This window comes from Vigna angularis, chromosome 3 (genome assembly GCF_016808095.1).
Source record: "Vigna angularis cultivar LongXiaoDou No.4 chromosome 3, ASM1680809v1, whole genome shotgun sequence".
NCBI lineage: Eukaryota > Viridiplantae > Streptophyta > Magnoliopsida > Fabales > Fabaceae > Vigna > Vigna angularis.
The window spans coordinates 2,057,681-2,079,349 of record NC_068972.1 but is presented as its reverse complement, the minus strand read 5'-3'; the positions used below and the strand labels follow the sequence as shown (position 1 = coordinate 2,079,349).

At 30.0% G+C, this 21,669-nt stretch overlaps 2 protein-coding genes across 2 annotated transcripts; both read left to right on the top strand.

Moving 5' to 3' along the window:
• The first annotated feature begins 9,378 nt into the window (after positions 1–9,378).
• LOC108325548 (uncharacterized) lies at positions 9,379–11,455 on the top strand. The gene has a single exon (XM_017558636.2). It carries the CDS (start codon positions 9,455–9,457, stop codon positions 11,264–11,266), a length of 1,812 nt encoding a protein of 603 aa, XP_017414125.1. The 5' UTR covers positions 9,379–9,454; the 3' UTR covers positions 11,267–11,455.
• Positions 11,456–15,057: 3,602 nt separating this feature from the next.
• Positions 15,058–17,249, top strand: LOC108324073 (protein NUCLEAR FUSION DEFECTIVE 4). Its single transcript, XM_017556876.2, has one exon. The coding sequence runs from the start codon at positions 15,164–15,166 to the stop codon at positions 16,943–16,945; it is 1,782 nt and encodes a 593-aa protein (XP_017412365.1). The 5' UTR covers positions 15,058–15,163; the 3' UTR covers positions 16,946–17,249.
• Positions 17,250–21,669: the final 4,420 nt, after the last annotated feature.

Below are 21,669 nucleotides of genomic sequence, written 5' to 3'. Positions count from 1 at the left end.
GGACGTGCCTCTTTTTCTCATTTATTCTTGAACGAGTAAAAATAAAATAAAAGAAACATGATTGGCGCGTTATTGTAGTAGTTGACTATTCTTCCTTCGGCTTCGTGGTTTGACGGTATGTATCTTTTCAAGTCATCAAAGGGGGAACACAAGATCAAATCAAAAAGAATTTTAAAGTTTTCACATTTAATTATAATATGCAAGTGGCTGCATGGTTAATATTAATGTCTAATTAACAATATATGTTTATCTTCTGTGAGCTAAGCTGTGCTGATGCACTAAATTAGATTATTATTAAAATAAGAGTAATTTTAAATACATTGCTGATGTACACATAAAATAATATATTATTGAAATATGATTCTTACAGTTAATCAAGTCAACGTATGGCACCCTAATCAAAGTTTTATTTGTCATGGAACACAACAATTTGTTTTTTTAAATATTAAAATAAAGTTCCAAGAAGACACTTGTAGGAAGATATTGTAAATAAGTACGAAAACTAGAGAGGTAAGTTGACTCGACTTGGTCCGATTCATCACGGGTTAGTCATTTAGTAAGTCAACTCAATCCGACTCACTTGTTTGCAAGCTGAATAAATTTGAATCCGGTTTAACCCATTACGGATTGATGGGTTAAACAAATTGACTTACTTAATTATAAGTTTTTTTAAAATAAAAAAAATTATAATTTTTTTAATTCAAATCTAAATAAATTTAACTCTTAAAGATGTTAAACTCCAAAGACCATTCAAAATAAACAAAAAAAAATATCATACAATTCAAGCGTAATCCAAAAACAAACAAAAAAGTGAACAAATAAGTTTTTAATATTGATAATTTTTGTATCACTTGTCCATTTATAATATTAGAGTTTTGAATAGATAAATCTATAATATTTGTCTCTCTTGAAACATTTTTCTTATCTCATCTACAATATAATAAAAAAATACTAACTAATAATAGTGAAACACAAAATAATAAATAATTAAATTAAATTAGATAGATTGACTCACCACAGGTCAACCCGGGTGAGCTGGGTTCGAAGTGAATCAAGTTGAAAACTAATCTACATAAAAAATTACAATTTTTTAAAATCAAATTGACTCGCAGGCTACAATTCAATTTTGGCCATACTAACGAAACGTGTAAATGGGGTTTACGCATCTTGAAGTATCATATAGTTATGCTAATAAAAAGAAATGTCAGAGAAGATAAAATCCGAATGGGTGAGTCTCTCCTTGGATTTGGTGGTTTGGAAAAATGTGATATATGATATTTTAAAACATTTTACATCCATTTTACATTTTTATTTTGATATTTAAAACATTTTACATCTATTTAATATTTTTTTCCTTTTCAAATAAAAAGGTTTATCTTTTTAATAATATTTTATCCTGCATTGAGTTGTTAAAAGGGTGTTTTTTTTTTTTGTCAAATATTTCTTTTTAAACTAAATCTTTATTGGATCCATTTCAACCTTCCTTCCTTATAGGTAATATAAGATACCAATTACATTTCAGTCATCTTTGAATCCATTCTACACTCAAAATTTCTCTGCATTCTATTATAAACTGATTTAACCTAACAACTCTCATTCATTTCACTTACCTAATTATTATTTTTTTTGAAAGAAAAGAAAATAATAAGCTAGAATACTTAGAGATCCTCCAAATGTTCTAAGAAACCAAACAAATAAAAATAACTATAGACTTAGGTGAATAAATATTCATTTTTTTAAAACTGATTACATATAACTCACAAACCACTTACATGGAAAGAAAAGGGAGAAAATAATTGAAAACCACACAGAAAAAAAAAACTTGCCTAGATAAAAATTCTCATATATTAAAATGAATTTCCTTCCACCTATCGCTGCTGACTTCAAAAAATAAATATTATAAGGAAATTCTGTAAAAACGTAGAGAGAAATAGAATATTTGTGTTTAAAAAAAATAAAATGATTCCAAATTAGTTTATCTTTTGTAAGCGTTTTAGTTTGGTCTTATTTTTAAAAATTTGAGACAAAAGGTTTTTTATGTTAGTACTGTACGAACATTAAAGAGATTATATGCGTTAGTTTGTAATATTTTTTTTCTTAAAATAAACAATTTTTTTTGTTTCAATTTTTTTAAAGTTAAACAATTGTTTCCTTCGTTCAATTGAAACCAAATTTAATTTTTATATAAATATTATACAAATATTTATATTAAATTTAATATTTTTATTAAACATTTTAAACAAAAATTAAATTTATTTAAATTTATATTCTATATTAAATTTTATTTAAAAAATATAAAGCTTTAATAGAAGTAATGTTAATAGAAACAAAAATCAACTATAAACTTCTTAACAATTAAATTTCATAAAAGAAATAAAATTATCAACCTTTTCAATTCTTTTAAATAATCGTATCTTTTTAAAATGTGTAAATTCAATAGTTTTTATGAAAATGATTGAGTTGGTTTAAAACTAATAGTTTTATGAAATTAAACGTTAAATTTTAAAATAATTTTAAGCAAATTTGTAACAATTTAAGATAAATAAATTTAAAACTTAAAAATATAAATAAATTTTATCTTATTAAAAATATTTAATAAAAGTATTAGTTTTATTAAAAAAATTGTATAACATTTATAAAAAATTAAATTTGAATTCAATTTTGAGAAGAACGATATCGAATTGAAACGGAAAAGAACGAAAAAAATATTAATATCGAATTAAACAAAATAAAAATATAAATATCGAATTGAGATTAAATAAAAATATAAATATGGAATTGAATAAAATAAACATATTAAAATAATGATACAAAGGGTAAAATAATATATAATATTATCATTACCACGTCACATCACACTTCTACTGGAACGTGACAAGATGTTAATTGGACATATAACAATTTTCTTTTATAAAAAATTAAAAACACTAGTAACACGTAACACCTATATAATGTTATTAGAACAATCCTAACGGAAATACAGGATTTACATATGAAAATGGGATGAATAGCATGATTTAGCCTAGAAAAATTTTAATTTTAACAAAATAAAATAATTCTCTTTTAGCTTTTATATGTACATTTTAAATTTAGAAACACAATTTCTATTTTTTTTTCATTAACTTATAACCCTCTTTTCAATACATATAAAAATTGGTCTTTATAATTTTAATTAAAAAATGTTTTATTATATAAAACCTGCAATTATGCTGAATAAATGTTTTACTCTTTTGTTTTAAAACTCTATTTTTTTTTAACTTATTTGATTTTTTGAAATAGTTTGCTAAGTTGAGTTAACTATTTGATCTATGGTTTTATTTTACTGTTATACTTAACTTTTTTGTTTATCAATTATCTATTTACCATTCCAAATTTAACTACTTAATCAAATTATTTTCATTATTTAATTACATTAGTTATACACACAATCAAAAGTTTATAGAAGCTAAATCATTATAAATATTAAGTGTTTCATAAAATACAAGTGAATGTTTGAAAAGGGATATTTTTATCGAAAATATGAGAACAAATTTATTCACACATGTGAAATATGATTGAATATAAAGAAAAATACAAACAATAAAAAAATCATAGCAAAAAAACTTAATAAAAAATCATAATAAGAAAAAACTATCAAAATAAACCTAATTGTGGTTCAGAGTCTGGTTAGTCTTTTTTTATCGACTCGGATGGGTACAACATATTAGATTGAAAGTTTATCGAATTTTAAGTGTGTCCCGATAAACAATGGTTCGAAAATGGTTACTGTTGGAAGAAATGTACCAATGTGAAAATGATTCATCTTTGAGGGAGATATTGTTGAGAATCCAAGTACGACTCTGCGTCCAACATTTGATAAATGAGAAAGTGAAACACCATATAAAAATGAAAACACATTAACTCATTGCCTTCAAATTTTAAGTAGAGACTAATATTAATTCCTTATGTGATCTTATTGGTGGTGTCTTCCATACGAGACTCCTCCTATATACCAACTCAACTTAAAAGTAGTCCTAATGACGAAGAGAATGTAATGAAAAAATATGTAAAATGTATTTTTCATATAATATTATGAGAAGAAGTGAGCTTTCAACCTAATTCAAAATTATAAAAAAAAAATAAGAACCAACATAACATTTTTTTCCAATATAAAAAAGTAAAGGATTAGGACCGAAAGACTCATGAATAAAACACAAACAGAAGATAATAACAAAATGTGTGAAATGTGTTCTTCGTCTAATATATGTTTATTTCAATAAAATCTAATAATCACTCTAATTTCATATGAGTATTTAATAAAAGACAGGTGAGAAAAATTTAAAAAAATATTTCATTGAAAGTACAAAAACAATATTTACTTAGGTGAAATATACTTGAATATAAAAAAACTTACATGTAACAAAAAATCTAATAAAAATCATAATAATAATAATAATTATTGAAAACTGAAAAAAGACATAAAAGAATATCTCTAAATAAACGTAATAATTTAAGAGAAATTAAAATTCACTATATACCTGAAAATCTTTTATAATAATGACATTTGCACTAATCTTTAACATGTATTTAACTTGACTTGCACCTAATCTAAGTACATAACTTATAATCAACTGTGTTAGCTGACAGAGGAAGGAAACAAGGGAATCAACTGTCACCCACATGCATGATCTCCAATTCTAGTCAAGCCATTAAACTATAATTAATACACGCATCATTATCGTAATTAATATTATATCAATAACATGTGCACAATAAAATATAATTTGATTAACGATAATACATAATAAGTAAATTTACCTAAACAAAAGTTGATGATCGGTGGTCGGAGATTTCTTCTCCACCTGCTGGAGGTGTCTGGCAGTGGTTTGTGTACATGGGCTGACGAAGAAACTGATAGAAAGAGAGAGAGGAAAGATAATTGAGAAAACCAGTGGGAGGACACGTTTCAGGATTTGAGACTATGTGTATTATTATTTTTTTAATTTATTGTTTTCAGGATTTGAGAGTATGTGTATTATTTTTTTTTTAATTTATTGTTTGTTATATAGGGTGAGTGCCAACAAGATAATATCACTAAAGTTATTAATCATATATGTGAAAATGTCTAAAAGAAGTATTAAGGTTAATAAAGAAAACTGAATTTAACATATGAAAAATCATAATTATACACTTTTCAATTTTTCTATACCACTTTAACACCTGACAAAATATTAATACTTTAATTCATCTAAATTTATTTTATATTTTAATATAAATTGTTTTTAGTTGAATAGAAAATATGGCGTTTCTTGAATTATATTTGTCTCAATTTTTAAAAGTTGATAAAATAAAATATATTTAAGTTATTTTATTTTGGATACCTAAAATATGTAAGACTATATTATGACCGAAAAAAATTAAAAAAATATCAAATTACAAAAGGTATTGTTGGAATTTATATTCATAGATAGTTCCAATTTTAACGGCAAAATACTTACATTTACCGTAAATTAAAATATATTTTCCCAACTCGTATTTATGGGTATTATTCTAATTCATTTCAATTTTGATAGAAAATATTCACACTGTGTATAAATATAAATAATATTTAATTTTTAAAAATCGAATAAGAAAACGAATATAAAATGTATAAATATTCGTCTTGTGTGTTATTGTCTTTATGTTTGTCTCCGTTTCCTAAAATGATATTATTTTATTAGATAATTTAAAATATTTATTAACTTTTATTTGTTTAGTAGTTTTATCAATTATTTTTAAGACATATTTGATTATGTTTATTTTTTTTATATTTATTTGATATTTATAAAATTCTTATATTTTTTTTATAGATATGTGCTCCTCAATATAATTAAGATTAAACAAAATTTTTGTATTTTATAAATATAAATATAGATGGTCAAACCCATATCTACTCACGTCCACTTAAAGTATCAAGTACAATAATAATAATATATTATTTATTATTATTTATTGATCTGAAAAATGAAATTGTGATTGCAATTAATTTAAGACTTTAGTGAATATGCATATTCTTCGTGGTTGCCATACTTTTAAATAGTTAGTTTTGTAATAAACTCTTATTATTGCACTCTATCTTTTAAAGCGAGGTAGCCAATAGTTGCTTTAAAAAGGTTTATTATTATGAAATATGAATCGTAAATTAACATAAACTAAATTTGAAATATATAATACACAATTTCTTTAAAAGAACAAAGGACTGCTAATTTTATTTACTCCCTATTATAATATGAAATTAATTTATAATACAAATTTTCAATCATAAGCATGCGTACATATTTGTCAAACAATCAAAAGATACCTTTTATTGAGATTAAAGAAATCTTTCCATGTATATCATTTTTTAATATGTTTGATATAACTTTTTCTTTTATTCTTTAACATCCTCCATAACTAAGAGAAAATTATAAGAAGCCATGAATTATTTTGTTTTGAAGAATTTGGTAGTCTGATTATCTAAATATATATCAGGAGACAGATATTATTGATTTTCTTATAGAATATATGTTATAGATTGTTGAAAATCACTCATATTTTTAGCCGTTAATTATTTCTTAGTGAGTTTTCTACGTTTCTTATCATTTCACCAGATCCAGATTCCACACTAAGAAGAACCCAATATTCCAGGGTCAACCACTTTCCAGTTCTAGCCGCCCTGTTGCTTATGAGCTGGTTTGATTTACGCAATAATATGCTTCTAGACACAAACTTTATAATTAATATTAAATTAAACACATGCCTTTATTACATGATAAAAATATAAATGTATTATATGATCAGTTATATATATATATATATATATATGATAATGACTAACTGAATTATTAAGTTATTATGAATTTAATATTATTTTAACTTAAAGTTTATTCTTAAATTATAAATACAAATTTGAAATAAAGAAGTATGTAATTATATTTATTATACATGAATTATTATAATTGTTTCATAAATTACTAGTAAAAAAATATCGTATAATGTTCGTGTTTTTCGATCTTTTACGTTGAATTTGAGTTAATTTGATGTCGAACATAGAACAAATAGACGTTCATAGTAAAACAAATTAACGTCAAATTTTGTCAATATTCGACGTAAATCAATTTTGTTTTATTTTTTTAATTAATTGTGATATTTATCCAGAACTCTACGAGACCTATTTTATAAAAAAATTGGTATTTTAGTTTTTGGTATTTTATAAAGCATGAACTATTAACGTGTAGTGTAGTATCAACAACAAACAACAATAACAAATAACCAACAACAAACAAAAAAACAACAACAAACAGGTTCAATTATAACAACAAACAAGTTCAACAAATAAGTTCTTCAAAACGAAAACGAAAACTAACCTTCAAAAGGTGGGTTCGCCAAAATAAAGTGTTACCACCAGTGAGAGCAGAATGCGCTTACGAGGGAGAAAAACACGAAAATAATCTGTCAAAACAAATGAAAATCATACCTAAAGTAATTAATTAACATGCATTTGTAATAAATGAAAGAAAGATTACATGTGATGGTCGTCAAACTTCGTTCTAAAAAAGTTTGAGTAAAAAAGAGGATATCGCGCGCTAAGATAAAGTGAATGAATTTTCAATCTCTTGCTCAAATTTTTGCTCAAATTTTTATTAAATTTACTAACATTTTAACTTCCAACGTTTTATATCCTTTTGAAGTCTAATTCCAAGGAATTTGATTGTCATACATGAATACATTTTCACCTTCGCGCCAAGAATTTTTGCAAAATTTACTCAATATAACAAATTGACGTTGAATTACAATTATAATCGACATCTGATAATTGTATTTATTTACAAAAATGTCACCGGTCATTTTTAAAGTTGGTTATTCAGTGGTTGAATGTTGAATGTGTGATGTTATATGCTGTTTTTGCACTAATGAATACTAATTTTGACGATAAAATATCGTATGTAGATGGCTTTCAACTTAACTGAATGGAAATATAATAAACAAACTATAATAAAAATCATAACCTAAACAGAAAAACACACATAATAATAAAAACATATAATCTCAACAATAACCAAAATAATAAACAAATACATACAGTATATTTTCTAGTGGTTTACGTAATATTTAGATATTAGCATTTTAAACTTTCTTTTGGACAGTGGATGGTTTATTTTACAAAATGCATTTGAAGTTATTTAAAAAGATTTCACACCGCAAAACTATGTTTTATTTCTATTATTATTATTATTATATTGAATTTATGCTTTGTTTAAAGGTTATTAAAAATAAAATTATGAAAAGTTATCATAAAGGTTATTTAGACATTAAAAGTATACTATGTCATATAATCAAGTTAGACTCGTTTGTATTGAAAACTTAGTTATCCTATTTCTATCCTTGCCCTCGTAGTCTTGTAATAGCAAAATTTTCAATCTATACACTTGATTTCCAAATATGACTAGAGTTTACATTATAATGGATTACAATTAGTTTAATGTTTGAATTCTATTAAAATGTTTTAATTTTAAATTCACTAAATAAACTATGTATTACGGCAAATGATAAATAGTTTATCTAAGTAAATAAAAATCCCTGATCGAATTTCTACATCTAAAAATTAAAAGTTATGGTATTTTATTTTCATTTTACAATGCAATTATTTCTTCTTTTTTGAAATTCAAATAAAAAAATGATTTTTTTTAAATATACTCAAATAAATATAGTAAAATATTCGTTTTCGCTATCAATCATTTTCCTTTTAAATATTATACCACAATTTCAATTTTCAGTGACGAATATAAAGCGACAGTATTACGACTTGAAATTTTAACCACGAAAATGTCAAATGTTTTTTTATTGTTAAATACAGTGAAGAATGGAAGAGGAAAAAGAAAGATAAAAACATAATTAAGATACCAAGAAGTGTACAGATTATAGAAAAAAGTGGGAAATGGTGGAAATTTGGTGACAATGGTGTCATAGATATGATATCAAATGATTGATAAGATCCCCATGACTGTGGCTACAAATCAGAATGACAGCTTACAAAATCACTAACAGATTATACATTTAAAGCCAACTGTAGCCATATTGATTTGACATATGTTATAGAAATAAAAGAATTATAAAAAAATAATTTTATATATTTATAAAATAAAATAATTATATCTCATTTCCTCTCTTTTTTTTTTTTCATTTTTCCATTTATGTTATTGTATATACAGATTTTGGTGCTATTCATAAAACATTTTCTATAAGAGGTGGACAAATTAAAAACAAAAATGAAAGAGTAATAGATTCTAATGTTATAATAATACATGACTGAGATTAACGGTTAAATCTGGTTGATATATTTTTCATATTTTAAAGAGTCAAACACACTGTATATATTGCTTGAATTCCACGAATATGGTACCCTCCCTGGTAGCTATTGTAACAAGCAGGAAGTGCTTGCTTGGTATCTAACAACATGGCGATAGGTGCAGCTTCCATGGGTGTGAATGGATGGGGAGACATGAAGAGTCTCACCGTCCAGGTCATCACCGGTCGATGGTTCGTCGTCTTTGCCTCCTTTCTAATCATGGCTGCTGCCGGAGCCACCTACATGTTCGGTCTCTACTCCGGAGACATCAAAACCACCCTTGGCTACGACCAAACCACTCTCAATCTCCTAAGTTTCTTCAAGGACATGGGCACTAACGTTGGAGTCCTCTCTGGTCTTATCAACGAGCTCACTCCACCTTGGGTGGTGCTAGCCATCGGTGCTCTGCTAAACTTTTTCGGTTACTTCATGATTTGGCTCTCAGTCACCCAGAAAATAGCCAGACCCCAAGTGTGGCAGATGTGTCTCTACATCTGCATAGGTGCTAACTCTCAGTCCTTCGCCAACACCGGTTCCCTAGTCACCTGTGTCAAGAACTTCCCTGAAAGTCGTGGTGTTGTGTTAGGCATTCTCAAAGGCTACGTGGGTCTCAGTGGAGCAATCATCACACAATTGTACTCTGCTATTTACTATGACGACACAAGGGCTTTGATTTTGCTCATAGGTTGGCTTCCAGCTGCTATTTCCTTTGCTTCCCTTCGAACCATTCGCTACATGAAGCCAGTTAGGCAGCCCAATGAGCTCAAGGTTTTCTACAACTTTCTGTATATCTCTCTTGGCCTTGCCGGGTTTCTTTTGGTCATGATTATTATACAGAAAAGGGTTGACTTTACTCAGAGTGAGTATGGTGTGAGCGCCGCTATTGTGATCTTCTTGCTCTTCCTCCCGCTTGCTGTTGTTTCCATCGAAGAATATAAGATCTGGCACAGTAAAAGGCTTGCTTTGGTTGATCCTTCCCCGGTGAAAGTAGTAACCGAGAGTGAAAGGATTAAACCGAATGAGGCTACTAACGGTAGCAATTCAGTGTCAGCAGTTTCCAACGACACCAAGTGGTGGGAAAATGTGTTTAGTCCACCACCAAGAGGTGAGGACTATACGATACTTCAAGCACTATTCAGCATCGACATGTTCCTCCTGTTCATATGTAGCATCTGTGGTATTGGGGGCACGTTGACTGCAATAGATAATCTGGGTCAGATAGGAAAATCGCTTCGATACCCGAAGAAAAGCATAAGCACTTTCGTGTCCCTGGTAAGCATTTGGAATTACCTAGGACGTGTTTTCTCTGGATTTGTTTCTGAACATTTTCTACACAAGTACAAGTTCCCTCGTCCTCTCATGCTTACTTTAACTATGCTGCTGTCATGTGTTGGCCACCTTCTGATAGCATTTGATGTGTCAAATGGCCTTTATGCGGCTTCGGTAATCATAGGGTTTTGTTTTGGAGCTCAGTGGCCGTTACTTTTTGCCATTATATCAGAGCTTTTTGGACTAAAATATTATGCAACTTTGTACAATTTTGGAAGTGCAGCGAGTCCACTGGGTCTATATGTTCTTAATGTGGTGATGACTGGGCATTTGTACGACAAAGAAGCAAAGAAGCAACTGGCAGCGTTGGGGCTTGAAAGAAAGAAAGGGCAAGAATTGAATTGTATAGGGCTTCATTGCTTCAAGTTATCCTTCATCATTATCACAGCTGCAACTTTCTTCGGTGCCATTGTTTCACTGATTTTGGTGGCTAGGACAAGAAAGTTTTACAAAGGTGACATATACAAGAGATTCAGGGATGCAGCCACGGTGTCAGAAACTGAAATGGCGAGCGTGAAGAACGCAAACGGTGCAGAGAAAGATGAGAAACATGTGGTGCCAACTCATCGTCTTGATCAGAACAGCGACTAATGATAAAGGCTGATGGTGTTGACGATGAAAACTAAATAACAAATACTTTGGTCATGCTAGAAAAATGTGTAATATGTTACATTTTCTTTGTCACACAAAAGACGTGTCCCTTTTTTTTTTGCATGTATTCATAAACCAGACAAATAGAATAAAACAAACATGGTTGCCGTGTTATTGAGTTATTTGCTAGTTTACTGATTTAATTATGATCACATGTAATGCAAGTACCCTGTTCCGGTTTATGCCTGTCATCTCTAATTTTTATGTTTTGTTAATAAGCTCCTTAATCATATCACAGATTGGGTCAGTCAATTAATAGCATAATTGTAAGCCGAACTTGACCAGAGTTACCAACCTACAATCAATAAGCTGGTTTAAACATTTTCTTTCACATCCAATAATCTTTTAGGAGTTTTAAGACAATTAAAACACTTTTTTTTCTTCTTATACTTTTTTTAAAGACAAAATCTGTTTGAGTTTTATGTTTCAAAACAAACAATATTCATATACACGATGATTGATCAATATAATACTTGAATGCATAAATGCCAAAGGAAAGATTTTTTTTCTTTTATTTTAAACTTAGAAAAATGTTAAAATTTTGCAAAATCATAACTATATTTCTGTGAAAAACGCTAATCCGTTATTTTAATTCACAATTAGTCTAAGATGTGAAATCAGCAAGTTGCAATCATTGCACATTGGGATCGGAACAAAACCTAATGTGAAATGTGATGTAAATGTAACCAAGAGCGAGAGATTTAAAAAAAAATAGAAAAAATGTTAAAATTTTGCAAAATCATATTTATATTTTCCGTCATTTTAATTCCCACCCTTGTTTCTTGGTAACATTATTTCTCGTCGGAAACAATAAGTCTAAGATGTGAAATCAGCAAGTTGTGAGCATTTCAGATTGGTGTCCACACCAAACAAAACAAAAACTGAGAAATGATCTGCATTTTTGGATATCTGCCAAATTGTCAAAGCCATGTTGGAGACAGAAATAGATGTTAACGGCCGGATAAAACAGACAGATTATCTAGAAAAAAATTAGCAAAAGATCAATTTAATGATTTGTTGTATTTCGTAGTCATGATAATTTAAGCTTTTGAAAATTATTTGTTTACTTTGACGTATATGATTGTTAGCTAAGCTCTCAAACTAGAGATCATCAATATGAAATATTAATGGTTTAAATTTTTAAATAAACTCTAAAATTTCGATAAAGCTTTTAAGTTAAATAATCAATATAATAATGAGCTAAAATTTAAGTATGAAACCATGTAAACTGGTGGTATGAAACCTCTTAATGGTTTATTAGATGACATAAAGGGCCCATTTGACCCATTTTGGTTGTATGTTACGGCCTATAAGTGAACTGATCAACTTGATATGTGAGTTCAAAATAGTCTTTTTCTTTTATATTTTTGTAGTGAACTTTTTAATTTTAAGTAATAAATTAATAAAATATAAAAGAATAATTAGACTTCTTTATTTTATATTAAACGTTAGCAAAAATATTAATTTAATTTATATTTTATATTTTTTTGTAATTTTATTATTTTTTTCTAAATAACTTATAAAATACATTTTTTTTAAATATTTATAAGTTTTAAAATACCGTAAATATTTTTTAAATAAATATCTAATAAATAATAAATAATTTTTTTATGAGAGTCGAGTAACGAATAAACATTATTTATATCAACCCGAAGCCGTTATCATTTCTTATCTTCTCTCGTATCTTTTCTTTACACACTTTATTGTTTTTTAAACATTTCCAATCTACTAATACCACATTTTAAATTAAGTTTAATATACCTTTTTAAAAATTAAATAGCTAAAAATATGGTCTTATATCATAAAATAAATAACCTATTATAAATTCAAAACATAATTTATATATTTAAAATATTTTCATTACAATTTAATTATAGTCACTGTGTATATATATGTAAATTATAGCAGTTATGTTAAATATAAACATTTTAGCTGTCATTTTCTTAAAAAAGTATCTGTAATTGGCAACAGAAGTGTTTTCAGAATCTTTTAACATCTCATAATTTTTAATATATATAGTTACTTCTGAGTTTAATTTTTTTTATCATTAAGAGTAATTATAAATAATGTATTTAAAACTAAACGTACATCTACAAAAGCAGTCATCGTAGGCAAATTTCAACCGTAAATTTTATATGCTTAAAATTATTTATTCATTATAAAATTTATAAAGAAAAAAAAAACTTAGACCTGCGTGGCACTCAAAATTATGCTGTGTTTTAAAGAAAGTGAAAACAGAAGAAGATTAAAACATCCAAACATAATTTCAATCTTAAATATCATTGACTAATTTAGGTGTCGTTTTTATCATTAATATGTTATAAAAAAAATGTGAATTCGTCTTTTTCACAAGTATAGCTCTACAAAGTATACTCGTAAAGTGTTTGTACATGTTCGTGGTAGGTTTTGAAGGTGGTTTTGTTTAGTTCTTAATAACAATTAGTGTGGATTTGATTATGTGTTTCACTAATTAGGCATTGCGTTAGATACATAGTTGCTGGTATTTCTTAGTTTCAGTATGGTCACTTACGTATGTAATATTTAAGCGGAGTGATACCACAAATTTAGTAAATCATGGTAGCAAAGAGAAATTTCAGAAAATTTGAAAAATTTAGTATGTTTATTAGTTTTCAATTTCTGGATTCTAACATATATTTAATGTCTGGATTCAAATTAAATAATTTATTAGCAGCAGTGTTGGCTTTGATAAGTTTGGAATTAATTTAATTGAGTTAAGTTTGTTTTTGTCGTTCAAAGTTAAAATTGTTTTTTTCTAATCATATTTTGAAGAAAGTTTCAATTGGTTGGTTTCTCACTTCAAATATCTTTTAAACACTTCAATGCAAGGACAAATACGTAGAAAAGTAAAAGTTCGAAGAAAAAGCTAAAAATTGAAATTAGTAAAATTGAAGAAATAAAGGACCAAAATAGAATTATTTTAAAAATTTAGAAACCGTGTGAGAGTGACCCCACCATTCCCATACACTTGCAGGAGTCCAAATTCAAAGGGTCATTAGGTAGCCCTACAAATTTGGTCGTCCGTTGACTTACGTGTGTTTCAGGGAGTACCTATTAAGACCGCTGTTCTGCACATGTTTTGCTGTAACGAGAAAAAATTAAAAAAGAAATTATAAAAAATATATTGAAAGAGAGAAAGCTTATTAATAATAAATAAAATAAAATAATTTTTAATTCATACTATTTTGCTAATAGTTATCTTAGGACAACGATATGCGTTATCTTATAAAAGTATACCTTTTTCTGTTTCAGATTTTATTATTTTCAAAAATACGTTAATTAAATTTCACAAAATCTGTATATACATTGATACTAGCTAGCAGCACGTGTCCATGAGCTGTTTCTGTGAAGAAGATCTTTGGAAGTCATTTGCGTTCTCTTGGATATTATTTAAATAATAAGTTTTAAAAAAAATAAAACTAGGTAAATTGTGTTTTATGACTTTTAAATAAATAAATAGTGTTTCCCAATAAGTTAAAACTTAAACCAAGACAACCTGGGAGAGTGAACATTTCTCCAATTACATGTGCCATTCTTGGATGTGATAGGTCTTGTCATGTATCCTCTCCCTTCTATATATCTTCTCTTTCTCATTAACACAGCCTTATGGAAACCCTCACTCTAAGGTCAAAGGCTATTATTTTGATAATCTTATTTCTTATATATTATATTTGATAATTTTACCATAATAGTAAAATAATATAATATCTAGGAATTATCTTGTTAATTTAAATATTTATGTATATATATGTATGCAGTGCCTCACAGATCTTCAAAGTTAAATAAAACCCTGCATCGCAAACTCAGTGACTGACAAACATGGCAGTTGCAGTGGGAGATATGGTTAACACCAATGGCCTCCTCGTCCAAGTCATCACCGGACGGTGGTTCGTGGTCTTCGCCTCCTTCCTTATCATGGCCGCCGCCGGCGCTACCTACATGTTCAGTCTATACTCCGGCGACATCAAATCCGCCCTGGCCTACGACCAAACGACCCTCAACCTCCTCAGTTTCTTCAAAGACCTGGGGGGCAATGTCGGCGTGCTCTCCGGCCTCATAAACGAGATTACTCCCCCGTGGGTGGTCCTGGCCATGGGTTCCATACTCAACTTCTTCGGCTACTTCATGATATGGCTGGCGGTCACAAAAAGAATACCCAGACCGCAAGTGTGGCAGATGTGCCTCTACATCTGCATCGGTGCCAACTCTCAGTCCTTTGCCAACACCGGTTCACTCGTGACCTGCGTCAAGAACTTCCCCGAGAGCCGTGGTGTTGTGTTAGGCATCCTCAAAGGCTACGTGGGTCTGAGTGGAGCCATAATCACGCAGCTCTACTACGCCTTCTACTTCGACGACTCCAGGTCCTTGATTTTGCTCATAGCCTGGCTCCCAGCTGCTATCTCCTTCGCTTTCCTTCGTACCATTCGCTACATGAAACCCGTTCGACAACCCAACGAGCTCAGTGTCTTCTACAAGTTCTTGTACATCTCGCTGGCTCTCGCTGGCTTCCTCTTGCTCATGATCATAGTTCAGAAAAAATTCCCCTTCTCGCAAGGTGAGTATGGCGCAAGTGCCGGGGTTGTGCTTCTCCTGCTCTTCCTCCCACTTGCTGTTGTTTTTGTTGAACAACGTAAAATCAGGGAGACTCAGAAGCTAGCATTCATTGACCCATCCCCGGTGAAGATATCAGCTGAAAGAGAGCTACCGAAGTCGGCAAACGGTGACTCTAACCCGGTTTTGGGTCCGATTTCAAAGACCGAAGAGACCAGATGGTGGCAAAAAGTCTTTAGTCCACCGGCTAGAGGTGAGGACTATACTATACTTCAAGCACTATTCAGCCTGGACATGATACTTCTATTCGTATCCGGCACGTGCGGTGTTGGGGGAACTTTGACCGCAATTGATAATCTTGGTCAGATTGGGAGCTCGCTAGGGTACTCCAAGGCTAGCATAAGCACGTTTGTGTCGTTGGTTAGCATTTGGAATTATATGGGTCGGGTTTTTTCTGGGTTTGTCTCGGAACATTTTCTGCAACAGTACAAGTTCCCTCGACCACTGATGCTCACGCTGACCCTGCTCTTATCCTGCGTGGGTCACCTTCTGATAGCCTTCGACGTGCCGAACGGACTCTACATTTCATCAGTGATCATCGGGTTCTGCTTTGGCGCGCAATGGCCTCTGCTGTTCGCCATAATTTCCGAGCTCTTCGGGCTCAAGTACTATTCAACGTTGTACAACTTTGGCGGTGCAGCGAGCCCAATTGGGCTCTACATTCTGAACGTGAGGGTGACCGGGCACCTGTATGACAAGGAGGGTCTGAGGCAACTTGCAGCGGCGGGGAAACCAAGAATTAGTGGCCAGGAATTGACTTGTACAGGGGGCAGTTGTTTCAAGTTGTCTTTCATCATTATCACTGCAGCCACCGTTTTCGGTGCCATAATTTCACTCATCTTGGTTGCTAGGACTATTCCATTCTACAAAGGTGATATATACAAGAGGTACCGTGACCAAGCTGAGGAAAACACAACAACCGCCACGACCACCGAGATGAAGGTGGTCGAAAGCGGCGGTGAGAAAAGACAAGAAGCCGTGGTGGAGTAATGTTTGGAGTTGGAAGGAGATTGGAGAACGTACTACTGACACGTCAGCGCGTAAGTTAGATAGTGATGAATTCCCAGCCCCACGACATGGATGGCAAACCAAATAAAAGTCTATACAGTGATTGGAAATACAAGTAGTAACAGATAGACTGACTCGAAGTAGAGTTGGGACCACTTTCTTTTCTCTTTCTTAGAGTACTTCAAAATTCCAGGGACTGAAAATTAAAATATAATTATTATAGGCTGTGTATAAATACATACAGCTGCCACTTTATTCAATGAAATACGTATTCTTCTTGTGGCTACAAGCAGTGGATACTCTTCACCCACGTATACATTAGGAATGGTAGAAAACTCATCTCAACTCGTTTTGGTTCGCCTCGGTGGCGTAATCAAAGCTGGAAATATTGCCTCTTCTTCTCAATGGTTGGACTCGGTTGACGGGTCAGTCAGTTACATTTTTTTTTTTATATATATTATACATTTAAAAAATACGGAGAGTTAAATGAATACATTTTCAATTATTAATAGATTAATTAGTATTTTTTAATTACATAAATTTAAATGATATTATTTTTATATATTAAATTGCTATATCATAATTAATAATTATTGTAAGACCCTGAAAACTAGAGGAAAAAGTAAGTCTTGGGTCATTAAAAGATTAAGAAACCCAAAGTGTATCGAGTGGTAATAAAAGTTTAAGTTAATATGTAAAATACAATGCTGTCAACTTTGACATGGTTTGGTATTTTAATTTTAACTAATTTTACAAATTAGATATTGAGTTAATTATTTTTCCATTAGAAAGTAGACTCGAATAGCTTCGATTTGAGTACTCATACGCGTATTTTCGACATCGGGAAGGGGGTCAACCGGACTGTCAAAGTTGCAACAGTGGTGCTGCTGGGAGATTTACGCCCAGCGCCCTTTCCTCTGGGGCGCCCGGCGCGAGCGGTATCAGTTTTTTTTTTTTATATATTTTAAGATCTGAAATGAGTGGGGATGGGGAAAAAAAATAGGGGAATATGCTCCAGACTGAAAATGATTGGTTCCTTGGTCAGAGGGGAGCATGGGCATACCTCCTTTCGAATGATTAGTGCTTCTTAGTGGATGGAGGAGCATGATATCTCGAGGGGGCAGATCTGGGAGTGGGGGGAGAAGGAGAAAGGGGTTCTGCACTTGTGGGAGTGAAGTCTCTGCTGGAAAATTCGTGAGAGAGGTGAAGTTGAGAGTTTCTGGAGTTGCAAGGAGGCCAAGGTGTTGCAAGTCTTGTGAAGATTGATTCAAGGTCTACAAAGGAAGTCTTCAAGAGGTAAGGGGAGCTAGATCTTTTCTATGAGTTGTATGAACAATACATGTGTTGATCTTTGTATGAACTGTATGCTGGAAATTCGTGACTGTGGATGTGGTTGGGTTGAAATGATATTTGAGATTGGTATGTTGATGTATGTATTCTGTTGGAGGGGTGATCAAGTGGGAGGTAAGGAAAGTATACACTGTTTTGAACAAGCTGATAGAGTTTTGGGTCACTTTGAGAGGAAGTGAGGTAGTGATTTTGGGAAGTAAGGGATTTTGAGTACATTTGGGCTATTGGTATATCTTATGTAAGTCATTTGTGACTTGTTAGAGTCATCAAAGTGATCAAAACAGGTGCAAAATAGTTTCTGTGAACTGGTATGGGGCTGGACGACTTCTGGTTCGCGCCCGGCGCCCCCAGTGGCGCCCAGGCGCGAGACTCTCGGGAAAAGTCGCGCCCGGCGCGAGTTGTTCGCAGAAAGTGGCTTGGTCTTTGTTTTTTATAGTTTTTGGGGTTCCGGGTGTCCGTTTTAGACGTTTCTTAAGTCGTTTTGGAGGTTTTGGACCCTTCCGGGACTGTTGGTGATGGTTTCAAAGCCATTTTCTTTGTCTAAGTATGGGTTACTGGAATTTGTGTTGTTTAGTGGTTCTCTTGAGACTGTTACTGTTTAGTAATGTGTATTGGATTGATTAATGTTGTTTGCTTAACATATTTTATGCATGTGGAATGTATGGAATATATGCTGTAATGTGATATATGTGAATGATATGGAGGGTCGGATGTCCTGGTCTATGTGCCGGTTTTGGACATAGTGAGGGGACTAACCTTGTGAATGATATGGAGGGTCGGATGTCCTGGTCTATGTGCCGGTTTTGGACATAGTGAGGGGACTAACCTTGTGAATGATATGGAGGGTCGGATGTCTTGGTCTATGTGCCGGTTTTGGACATAGTGAGGGGACTAACCTTGTGAATGATATGGAGGGTCGGTTGTCCTGGTCTATGTGCCAGTTTTGGACATGGTAAGGGGACTAAGACTGGCATCACCAGTGGTAAATCTTCCGTGGAATTGCTCATCAACATATCATCCGGATGAGTGTCTAGTAGGAACTGTGGTATGATGGTATATGAGGATGTTTGACATAAATTTTAGATGATGTTTATATCAAAGTAATTATGAATGTTTTATAATTGTAGTGTTGTATGTTAGCTCACCTTTACTTGTTTGTTTGTGCCGGAAAATCTTATCTGTGCGATGATCGTATAATTCGTTATATGGGAGCAGATGAAGGATTGTCGCGTGGTCCTGTGCAAATGAAGGAAGAGATGGAAGAACGAATTAGAAGGATTTAATGTTATCTTTGTAGTTAAGTCTGAGCTTAAAACTTATGTACAGATTTAAGTATGAGGTTACGGGGTGTTACCGTAATTGTATTATTACTATTTTTAAATTTTGAATTTTAAAGGGTGAATTTTTGGGATGTTACATTAATGGTTTTTGGGATGTTACATTTATAACTTAGTTTATATATTAATCATTTAATTTTTAATTTATAATATGAAGATATCATATTAATTTTAATTTCTAAATTAGAGTTAAATATGTTTTAATAATTTTCAGTAAAAATTAAAATTATTTTTATTTTAAAAAATTTAATTAATTTATATTTTTTAAAATATGTGAATTTAATTATTTCAATTAAATTTTATTACGTATTAAATGTGATTTTTAGTTAATATTAAAATAAAAGTATGACAAATAATTCAAACAATTTAAACATTATCATAAATACATAAAGTAAATTTAATAAAATTTTGTTAAAAAAAAAAGAGTTAAATACATGCTTATTTTAAATTTGGAATTTGAAGACTAAATTAAATTAAAATTAAAAAGAAAATTTAATTCTAATTTTCTCTTGAACTTACTAAGTCAATTAAGTATTTAATCCTTTAAATTATATTTTATTTTTCTTAGAAGAAAAACATACTGAGAGATATGTGAAGTTTATCTCTTACCCGTCAATTTGATAAGTCGTGTATCTTTTCCCGCTAATTGATCTCTTCCCACCAATGTGATAAGTCAATGAGAATGAATGAAAGTGATTTCACATTTGAAAATAGCAAACAAGTTTAGAAATCAGTTTAAAAGTCATATCTTTAAATATAAATCTTATATTAAATATTTTCTCACTGATTTTAATTTTTTAATCATCTGTGAAGCAATAAACTAAACAAAAACTAAAACCAACTATCTTACCCAATAAAACTCTGGACAAATAAATAATGATAAATGAACTTAATCTTTTGTAAGAATATAAATTAAGTGATGTAATTTTTTTTAATTGAATATAAAGACAAAAATGGGTATGTAAATTCAATTTTAAAATATCAATTAATTTTTAAACCTGTTTCAAATTTTTAAAACACTTTCAAATTACTAAGTAATATACAAAATTTATATAAATTCTTGCTAGTCTTTGGTTTTGTAATTTATTTTTAAAGTACATATTTAATAATTTGTGCTATTTTTAATAATTATTTTACTTTTTTCAATTATTATTTGATATTTATATTATTTTTCTACATTTGTTACTGGAAAAAAATGTGAATCATTTTAACAAAAATCAACAGACCACAAATTCCTTTTGTGTTTCAAATAATCAACAAAAAATGTTATATTTACCAAGAAGGGTAATAACATAAGAATATTCCAATAAATACTTAGCCAAAACAACAGAGAAAACTAAATATAAGATGTGTATAAAATATTTTCTTAAAGCTAACTTTGTTCTATATGTTTCTCTTTTATTTTTCTTCACCCTTATATTCGATGGGTTTTTTTTTCTCACCAAAGACGCTAAAAATCAGTGTCTTTTTATCTTTTTTTTTTCCTCTTTGAAAACATGATGTAATTGCATTATTTTAAATTGCATAAGAGATGGTAACTTACAAGAAAAATACCTCATTTTTTTTTCTCAAATAAACTATAATTTTTTTACATGATAATATTATTTTCATTGCTGATACCAAATTTTAAAATGTTTTCAAATAAAATAAGTATTTAAACTATTAATCACAAACTTATTGAAAAGTAATTAATAAATAGGTTTTTGAATTATGAAAATTTTAATATATGTAAAAAAATTCTAGTTTTTTAAACCTTTAATGAGTTATACATCATGATAAAGTATACTATATTTTGTGACAGGTTCTTTTAATTGTCAAAGTATGATACTATATTATGAACTAAGTAATTTTTAGTTATAGTTTTGAATAGTAAAAACATACCAAGTAAAAAATAAGAATATAAATGCACTTTATCACAAATTTCAACCAGTGATAATCTTTTTTCTAACAAATTTAGCAACGTTTAAAATATAATTTTTATAATTTATTATCTTTGCCATTATAAACGTGATATTCTTT